The 10,115-nt window shown below is 47.0% G+C and overlaps 1 protein-coding gene across 5 annotated transcripts in view; it reads right to left on the bottom strand.

The window, feature by feature from the left end:
• Positions 1-2,816: 2,816 nt before the first annotated feature.
• Positions 2,817-10,115, bottom strand: part of tbpl1 (TBP-like 1) — a 21,461-nt gene continuing 14,162 nt past the window's right edge. For all 5 annotated transcript variants that reach the window (XM_045721196.1, XM_045721199.1, XM_045721200.1 and 2 more), the window contains exons 7-8: positions 4,460-4,554; positions 2,817-3,994 (exon numbers count right to left, since the gene is read on the bottom strand). In XM_045721196.1, coding sequence (XP_045577152.1) covers positions 3,912-3,994; positions 4,460-4,554 — 178 coding nt within the window. In that variant the 3' untranslated portion in view covers positions 2,817-3,911. The remainder of the gene's footprint in view (positions 3,995-4,459; positions 4,555-10,115) is intronic.

Here is a 10,115-nt window from a genome sequence, read left to right as displayed (position 1 = left end):
AGTTTTGTTCCCGTTACACATTTATTTGGGGATCCACCCTTGGAAACATCATTTATTTGGGGATCCACCCTTGGAAACATCATTTATTTGGGGATCCACCCCTGGAAACATCATTTATTTGGGGATCCACCCTTGGAAACATCATTTATTTGGGGATCCACCCCTGGAAACATCATTTATTTGGGGGATCCACCCCTGGAAACGTCATTTATTTGGGGATCCACCCCTGGAAACATCATTTATTTGGGGGATCCACCCCTGGAAACGTCATTTATTTGGGGATCCACCCTTGGAAACATCATTTATTTGGGGATCCACCCCTGGAAACATCATTTATTTGGGGGATCCACCCCTGGAAACGTCATTTATTTGGGGATCCACCCCTGGAAACAACATTTATTTGGGGACGGTGAGAGAGACACAGCGACACAGCGAGAGAGACAGCAAGAGCGACAGCGAGACAGCAAGAGCTGAGCAGCAAGAGCAAGAGCAGCAAGAGTGTCTTCTGATCCCTCCTGTCTCAGCCTCCAGTATTTATGCTGCAGTAGTTTATGTGTCGGGGGCTAGGGTCAGTCTGTTACATCTGGAGTATTTCTCTTGTCTTATCCGGTGTCCTGTGTGAATTTAAATATGCTCTCTCTAATTCTCTCTTTCTCTCAGAGGACCTGAGCCCTAGGACCATGCCTCAGGACTACCTGGTATGATGACTCCTTGCTGTCCCCAGTCCACCTGGCCGTGCTGCTGCTCCAGTTTCAACTGTTCTGCCTGCGGCTATGGAACCCTGACCTGTTCACCGGACGTGCTTGTTGCACCCTCGACAACTACTATGATTATTATTATTTGACCATGCTGGTCATTTATGAACATTTTAACATCTTGACCATGTTCTGTTATAATATCCACCCTGCACAGCCAGAAGAGGACTGGCCATCCCTCATAGCCTGGTTCCTCTCTAGGTTTCTTCCTAGGTTTTTGGCCTTTCTAGGGAGTTTTTCCTAGCCACCGTGCTTCTACACCTGCATTACTTGCTGTTTGGGGTTTTAGGCTGGGTTTCTGTACAGCACTTTGAGATATCAGCTGATGGACAAAGGGCTATATAAATACATTTGATTTGATTTGAAGAGCGACAGCGAGACGGTGAGAGAGAGAGACAGCGAGAAGATGAGAGAGAGAGACAGCGAGATGGTGAGAGAGAGACAGCGAGATGGTGAGTGAGACACAGCGAGATGGTGAGAGAGACACAGCGAGATGGTGAGAGAGAGAGACAGCGAGATGGTGAGAGAGAGAGACAGCGAGATGGTGAGAGAGAGACAGCGAGATGGTGAGAGAGACACAGCGAGATGGTGAGAGAGAGACAGCGAGATGGTGAGAGAGAGAGACAGCGAGATGGTGAGAGAGACAGCGAGATGGTGAGAGAGAGAGAGACAGCGAGATGGTGAGAGAGAGACAGCGAGATGGTGAGAGAGAGACAGCGAGATGGTGAGAGAGAGACACAGCGAGATGGTGAGAGAGACAGCGAGATGGTGAGAGAGAGACACAGCGAGATGGTGAGAGAGACAGCGAGATGGTGAGAGAGAGACACAGCGAGATGGTGAGAGAGAGACAGCGAGATGGTGAGAGAGAGACACAGCGAGATGGTGAGAGAGACAGCGAGATGGTGAGAGAGAGACACAGCGAGATGGTGAGAGAGAGAGACACAGCGAGAGAGAGACACAGCGAGATGGTGAGAGAGAGACACAGCGAGATGGTGAGAGAGAGACACAGCGAGATGGTGAGAGAGAGACACAGCGAGAGAGAGAGACAGCGAGATGGTGAGAGAGAGACACAGCGAGAGAGAGACAGCGAGATGGTGAGAGAGAGACACAGCGAGAGAGAGACACAGTGAGATGGTGAGAGAGAGAGAGACACAGCGAGAGAGAGACACAGCGAGATGGTGAGAGAGAGACACAGCGAGAGAGAGACACAGCGAGATGGTGAGAGAGAGACACAGCGAGATGGTGAGAGAGAGACACAGCGAGAGACACAGCGAGATGGTGAGAGAGAGACACAGCGAGATGGTGAGAGAGAGAGACACAGCGAGATGGTGAGAGAGAGACACAGCGAGATGGTGAGAGAGAGACACAGCGAGATGGTGAGAGAGAGACACAGCGAGAGACACAGCAGGATGGTGAGAGAGAGACACAGCGAGAGACACAGCGAGATGGTGAGAGAGAGACACAGCGAGAGACACAGCGAGATGGTGAGAGAGAGACACAGCGAGATGGTGAGAGAGAGACACAGCGAGAGACACAGCGAGATGGTGAGAGAGACACAGCGAGATGGTGAGAGAGAGACACAGCGAGATGGTGAGAGAGAGACACAGCGAGAGACACAGCGAGATGGTGAGAGAGAGACACAGCGAGAGAGAGACAGCGAGATGGTGAGAGAGAGACACAGCGAGAGAGAGACACAGCGAGATGGTGAGAGAGAGAGAGACACAGCGAGAGAGAGACACAGCGAGATGGTGAGAGAGAGACACAGCGAGATGGTGAGAGAGAGAGAGACACAGCGAGATGGTGAGAGAGAGACACAGCGAGAGACACAGCGAGATGGTGAGAGAGAGACACAGCGAGATGGTGAGAGAGAGAGACACAGCGAGATGGTGAGAGAGAGACACAGCGAGATGGTGAGAGAGAGACACAGCGAGAGACACAGCGAGATGGTGAGAGAGAGACAGCGAGAGACACAGCGAGATGGTGAGAGAGAGAGAGAGACACAGCGAGAGACACAGCGAGATGGTGAGAGAGAGAGAGAGACATTTACAACAACTCAATTCCTCTGATTATCCTATTTTATTGTTACTTTCCTTTTTTTTTTATTTTCTTTTTTAATAAAATACAAAAAAGTTTAACCATACAACAATCAGGAGAGCAATAGGTCAACCCTGCATTTCCCATTCCAGCGGGCGTTTCTCTCCACAGATCCACAACTTGTCTGTCAAGTATTCAAAGCCCCAGCCTGAACAACTCATGGACGGAGTCTTCCAGAAGACACGCATCTCAAGTAAAAGACTACCAAGGTGGATGGAAACATCTGATCTGTGGTTTAAGGGGACATGTTGGGTTGCATAAAACCGGCAATTCTCCCAGAATTCACAGGTTTTCAAGAAATCCCAGTTGGAAGTTTCCCCAGAAAAGGGATGGAAGAAACAGACCAAAAGATTTTTGGAGAACCTGGGAATTTGTGGAAAGTTACAGGGATTTTGCAATCCCAGTGATATGAATAGAGAGCAGACGAATATAAGGTCTAAAACTCTGTTCAACATCACAGTCAAATGGGACAATAATAGCTTCTTATGGAAATGTATGTTTATGTCATGTTCTGTTAAAACCTTTCTGTGGGACAGGTCATGTTGAAGACTGGTCTGTCTGCCCATGTTCCAAATGGCAGCCTATTCCCTACATAGTGCACTACTTTAGACCACAGACCTATGAAAAGTAGTACACTATATAGGGAATAGGCTGCCATTTGGAACACAGGCCGTGACGTCATCAAATCTAAAATAATACAATTGAAAACTAAGGAATCATGGATGGCTTGGAGAGCCCCGCCCCTTCTAGTGTGCATCAGTCACTGGAGCAGCCATCATTGGCTGGCTGGCTGCTAAAGGTGAAAGGTTAGAGGTCATACTGTAGAGGTCATCCAGGGTCAAAGTTCAGAGGGCGTAGCTGTCACCAAGACAACAGGTCATTGGACAGTAGGAGGACAGAAGCTGCCTTTCTGACTTCCTGGACAAATCCAGCCAATCAGGACAAAGGCCAAGGCGTGTGGCCGGGCAGATAAGTTGAGGATAATACAATGCATCCAATGGATAAGGTGCTTTTAGCCTCTGTCTTTCTCTCTCTCCATTTCGTTCTTGTTTTTCGTGTCTGTTATTTGCGGAGGGGTTTCTGACACTCTAACAGCATGGGGTAGATGTGCTCTACAGCCGTGGCAACAGCCTGCACATTTGGTCCTGAGAGAGAGAGAGAGAGACAGACAGACAGACAGACGAGACAAAGTTAGTCATATGAAATGTGTTGTGTGTGTTTGGATACGGTTTTCAAGTTTCCACAGAAGTGACAAGACGTAAAAGTAAAGTTTGTTTGTGTACAGTGTGTGTGTGTACCTGTGATGGTGAGGCTGCCAGTAGAGAAGACCTGGACGGTGTGTGTGTGTACCTGTGATGGTGAGGCTGCCAGTAGAGAAGACCTGGACGGTGTGTGTGTGTACCTGTGATGGTGAGGCTGCCAGTAGAGAAGACCTGGACGGTGTGTGTGTGTACCTGTGATGGTGAGGCTGCCAGTAGAGAAGACCTGGACGGTGTGTGTGTGTACCTGTGATGGTGAGGCTGCCAGTAGAGAAGACCTGGACGGTGTGTGTGTGTACCTGTGATGGTGAGGCTGCCAGTAGAGAAGACCTGGACGGTGTGTGTGTGTACCTGTGATGGTGAGGCTGCCAGTAGAGAAGACCTGGACGGTGGCTTTGAGGGTTTTGATCCTGTAGGTGGCCGCGGGGTGGAGCTCTGGCTCATAGCTAAACACACACACACACACACACACACACCCTTTCAGAAAGTATTCATATACCCTTGACGTTTTCACATTTTGTTGCGTTACAGTTTGATTTTGAAACGGATTAAATTGAGATTGTGTCTCTGATCTACACACAATACCACATAATGTCAAAGTGGAATTGTGTTTTTAGATATTTTTTTTTACAAATGAATAAAAAGCTGAAATGCATTGAGTCAATAAGTATTCAACCCCTTTGTTATGACAAGCCTGAACAAGTTCAGGAGTGAAAATAAGTTTCATGGATTCACTCTGTGTTCAATAATAAGTGTTTAACATGATATTTGAATGACTACCTCATCTCTGTACCCCACACACACAAACAATTATCTGTAAGGTCCCTCAGTCGAGCAGTGAATTTCACAGCACAGATTCAACCACAAAGACCAGGGAGGTTTTCCAATGTCTCACAAAGAAGGGCACCTATTGGTAGATGGGTAAACAAAAAAAACAAAAAAAAGCAGAATTTGAATATATCTCTTTGAGCATGGTGAAGTTATGAATTAGTTGCCGGAGAGGAAGGAAACCGCTCAAGGATTTCACCATGATGGTGACTTTAAAACAGTTACAGAGTTTAATGGCTGTGATAGGAGAAAACTGAGGATGGATCAACATTGTAGTTACTCCACAATACTAAACTAAATGGCAGAGGGAAAAGAAGGAAGCCTGTACAGAATAAAAAATATTCCAGAACATGCTTCCTGTTTGCAACAAAACACTAAAGTAAAACTGCAAAAAAATGTGGCAAAGAAATTTACTTCATGTCCTGAATACAAAGTGTTATGTTTGGAACAAATCCAACAACACAGAGTACCACTTCATACTTCAAGTATGGTAGTGGCTGCATCATGTTATGGGTATGCTTGTCATCGGCAAGGGACTTTGAGATTTTTAGGATAAAAAGAAACACTGGGAGATGAATTCACCTTTCAACAGGACAATAACCTAAAACACAAGGCCAAATATACACTGGAGTTGAATGTTCCTGAGGCTTGAAAATCTACGGCAAGACTTGAAAATGGCTGTCAACAACCAACTTGACAGAGCTTGAAGAATTTTATTAAGAGTAATGTGGAAATATTGTACAATCCAGGTGTGCAAAGCTCTTAGAGACTTACCCAGAAAGACTCACGGCTGTAATCGCTCTTAGAGACTTACCCAGAAAGACACACAGCTGTAATCGCTCTTAGAGACTTACCCAGAAAGACTCACGGCTGTAATCGCTCTTAGAGACTGACCCAGAAAGACTCACAGCTGTAATCGCTCTTAGAGACTTACCCAGAAAGACTCACAGCTGTAATCGCTCTTAGAGACTTACCCAGAAAGACTCACAGCTGTAATCGCTCTTATAGACTTACCCAGAAAGACTCACGGCTGTAATCGCTCTTAGAGACGTACCCAGAAAGACTCACGGCTGTAATCGCTCTTAGAGACTTACCCAGAAAGACTCACAGCTGTAATCGCTCTTAGAGACTGACCCAGAAAGACTCACGGCTGTAATCGCTCTTAGAGACTGACCCAGAAAGACTCACAGCTGTAATCGCTCTTAGAGACTTACCCAGAAAGACTCACGGCTGTAATCGCTCTTAGAGACTTACCCAGAAAGACTCACAGCTGTAATAGCTCTTAGAGACTTACCCAGAAAGACTCACAGCTGTAATCGCTCTTAGAGACTTACCCAGAAAGACTCACGGCTGTAATCGCTCTTAGAGACTTACCCAGAAAGACTCACAGCTGTAATCGCTCTTAGAGACTTACCCAGAAAGACTCACAGCTGTAATCGCTCTTAGAGACTTACCCAGAAAGACTCACGGCTGTAATCGCTCTTAGAGACGTACCCAGAAAGACTCACAGCTGTAATCGCTCTTATAGATTTACCCAGAAAGACTCACAGCTGTAATCGCTCTTAGAGACGTACCCAGAAAGACTCACAGCTGTAATCACTGCCAAAGGTGATTCTAACATGTATTGACTCAGGGGTGTGAATACTTCTGTAAATTCATTTTCACTAAATTAGCAAAAAATTTAAAAAACATGTTTTCCCTTCGTCATTATAGAGTAGTGTGTGTAGATGGGTGAGCCGATGTGAGTCAGACCTTTTAAACAGGTCAACATTCACAAGGCCGCAGGGCCAGACAGATTACCAGGAAGTGTACTCCGAGCATGTGCTGACCAACTGGCAAGTGTCTTCACTGACATTTTCAACTTGTCCCTGGCTGAGTGAAGTAATAGCAACATATTTCAAGCAGACCACCATAGTCCCTGTGCCCCAGAACACCAAGGTAAACTGTCTAAATGACTCACTCACGTCTGTAGCCATGAAATGCTTTGAAAGGCTGGTCATGGTTCACATCAACACCATCATCCCAGAAACCCTAGACCCGACTCCAATTTGCATACCGCCCCAACAGATCCACAGATGACGCAATCTCTATTGCACTCCACACTGCCCTTTCACACCTGGACAGAAGGAACACCTATGTGAGAATTCTATTCATTAACTACAGCTCAGCGTTCAACACCAAAGCTCATCACTGAGCTAAGGACCCTGGGACTATTTTTTATTTAGTTTTTTCCCCCCATTTATGAATTAATGTCCTGCAATTCTACACATTTTGCCATGGGGTGTAGAGAAATTAAAGCAATTTTGCTGCAAGTCTACACATTTTACATTTTAGTCATTTAGCTGAAGCTCTCATCTTAAAAGATAAGCCAGGTGGGACAACTACATCCCACATTCGTAGTAAGTCATTTTTACCTCAATAAAAGTAGCAAGGTCAGAGATAGTAAAGGGGGGTTGTAGGACTATTTAAGATACTTTTTGAAGAGGGCGGGTTTTAGAAGACAGGAAGGGACTCTGCTGTTCCAGCTTCAGGGGGAAGCCGCTTCCATCATTGGGTTGCCAGGACGGAGACGATGGGTAAGTTAGTCATTGGGTTGCCAGGACGGAGACGATGGGTAAGTTAGTCATTGGGTTGCCAGGACGGAGACGATGGGTAAGTTAGTCATTGGGTTGCCAGGACGGAGACGAGCGGGTAAGTTAGTCATTGGGTTGCCAGGACGGAGACGATGGGTAAGTTAGTCATTGGGTTGCCAGGACGGAGACGATGGGTAAGTTAGTCATTGGGTTGCCAGGACGGAGACGATGGGTAAGTTAGTCATTGGGTTGCCAGGACGGAGACGATGGGTAAGTTAGTCATTGGGTTGCCAGGACGGAGACGATGGGTAAGTTAGTCATTGGGTTGCCAGGACGGAGACGAGCGGGTAAGTTAGTCATTGGGTTGCCAGGACGGAGACGATGGGTAAGTTAGTCATTGGGTTGCCAGGACGGAGACAAGCGGGTAAGTTAGTCATTGGGTTGCCAGGACGGAGACGAGCGGGTAAGTTAGTCATTGGGTTGCCAGGACGGAGACGAGCGGGTAAGTTAGTCATTGGGTTGCCAGGACGGAGACGAGCGGGTAAGTTAGTCATTGGGTTGCCAGGACGGAGACGAGCGGGTAAGTTAGTCATTGGGTTGCCAGGACGGAGACGAGCGGGTAAGTTAGTCATTGGGTTGCCAGGACGGAGACGAGCGGGTAAGTTAGTCATTGGGTTGCCAGGACGGAGACGAGCGGGTAAGTTAGTCATTGGGTTGCCAGGACGGAGACGAGCGGGTAAGTTAGTCATTGGGTTGCCAGGACGGAGACGAGCAGGGAACTGGCCCTCCTGTAGGGGTAGGAAGGCCAAGAGACCAGCGGTGGCAGAACAGAGTGCTCGGGATGTAGAGATTTGAGCAGAGCCTGAAGGTTAAGGAAGGATAGTTTCTCTTGCTGCTGCTCTGTAGGCAGGTACCATGGGGCTTAGAGGAGATTTACCAATTTTATAAAAGACATTTCCTGCAATTCTTATCATTTTGCCATGGCGCGGAGATACATTTTTGACATTTTACAAGTCATTTCCTGCAATTCTATTGGTTTTCCTACAGGGTGGAGAGAAATGTTTGCAGTTTTGAATTTGATATATCTTAGTGAGAGTGACTAAGAAAATTAACGGGGGCCCCTTGGTCAGTAATTACTACAGGTTTAGATGGGTAAGTTAGTCTAGTTTAGATGGGTAAGTTAGTCTAGTTTAGATAGCTGGCTAGACTAATTTACCAATCTAAAACAATATTAGCTGACAGTGGCTAATTGAGTGACTGTCAGTGACCCCGTTTCCATCCAGTTTATGTGAGTACAGTGGCTAATTGAGTGACTGTCAGTAATTGACATAACAATGCTGCGAGTTAAATTCAGAAAGGTGCATTTTTCTAAATGTGGTTGAGCATCAGAAGTGTCTCTCCTAAGATGGGCTCCGACTGAGTCCCCCCACCCCCTATTTATTTTATATTTTGGAAATTGATCCACAATTTCGGTCCGTCAAAAGTTCAACTCATCTGAACTTTTCATCTGTGAAAAGGGTAAGGACACGGACATCTGCTCCCATTGAGATTTTAAAATCTACGGGCCAGTTCAGCTCTCCCTAAAACTCTGAACAGCAGTGATTGTCAGATTGTACCAAAATCAAAGAGCATTTCAATTAAAGATATAGCATTGATTCTTGACTAGTGTCCTGTCCAGGGTGTGTCCTGGTACATCAAGCTGCCTCACTACAGAAACAGGAGATAGACTAGTGTCCTGTCCAGGGGGTGTACTGGTACATCAAGCTGTCTCACTACAGAAACAGGGGATAGACTAGTGTCCTGTCCAGGGGGTGTCCTGGTACATCAAGCTGCGTCACTACAGAAACAGGATATAGACTAGTGTCCTGTCCAGGGGGTGTCCTGGTACATCAAGCTGTCTCACTACAGAAACAGGGGATAGACTAGTGTCCTGTCCAGGGGGTGTCCTGGTACATCAAGCTGTCTCACTACAGAAACAGGGGACAGACTAGTGTCCTGTCCAGGGGGTGTCCTGGTACATCAAGCTGTCTCACTACAGAAACAGGAGATAGACTAGTGTCCTGTCCAGGGGGTGTACTGGTACATCAAGCTGTCTCACACTACAGAAACAGGAGATAGACTAGTGTCCTGTCCAGGGGGTGTCCTGGTACATCAAGCTGTCTCACTACAGAAACAGGGGACAGACTAGTGTCCTGTCCAGGGGGTGTCCTGGTACATCAAGCTGTCTCACTACAGAAACAGGAGATAGACTAGTGTCCTGTCCAGGGGGTGTACTGGTACATCAAGCTGTCTCACTACAGAAACAGGAGATAGACTAGTGTCCTGTCCAGGGGGTGTCCTGGTACATCAAGCTGTCCCACTACAGAAACAGGAGATAGACTAGTGTCCTGGTACATCAAGCTGTCTCACTACAGAAACAGGAGATAGACTAGTGTCCTGTCCAGGGGGTGTCCTGGTACATCAAGCTGCCTCACTACAGAAACAGGAGATAGACTAGTGTCCTGTCCAGGGGGTGTCCTGGTACATCAAGCTGTCTCACACTACAGAAACAGGAGATAGACTAGTGTCCTGTCCAGGGGGTGTCCTGGTACATCAAGCTGTCTCAC

This window comes from Salmo salar, chromosome ssa06, assembly GCF_905237065.1.
Source record: "Salmo salar chromosome ssa06, Ssal_v3.1, whole genome shotgun sequence".
In the NCBI taxonomy this organism is placed as follows: Eukaryota; Metazoa; Chordata; class Actinopteri; order Salmoniformes; family Salmonidae; genus Salmo; species Salmo salar.
The sequence above is the reverse complement of the archived record's forward strand: the minus strand, read 5'-3'. Positions and strand labels throughout refer to the sequence as shown.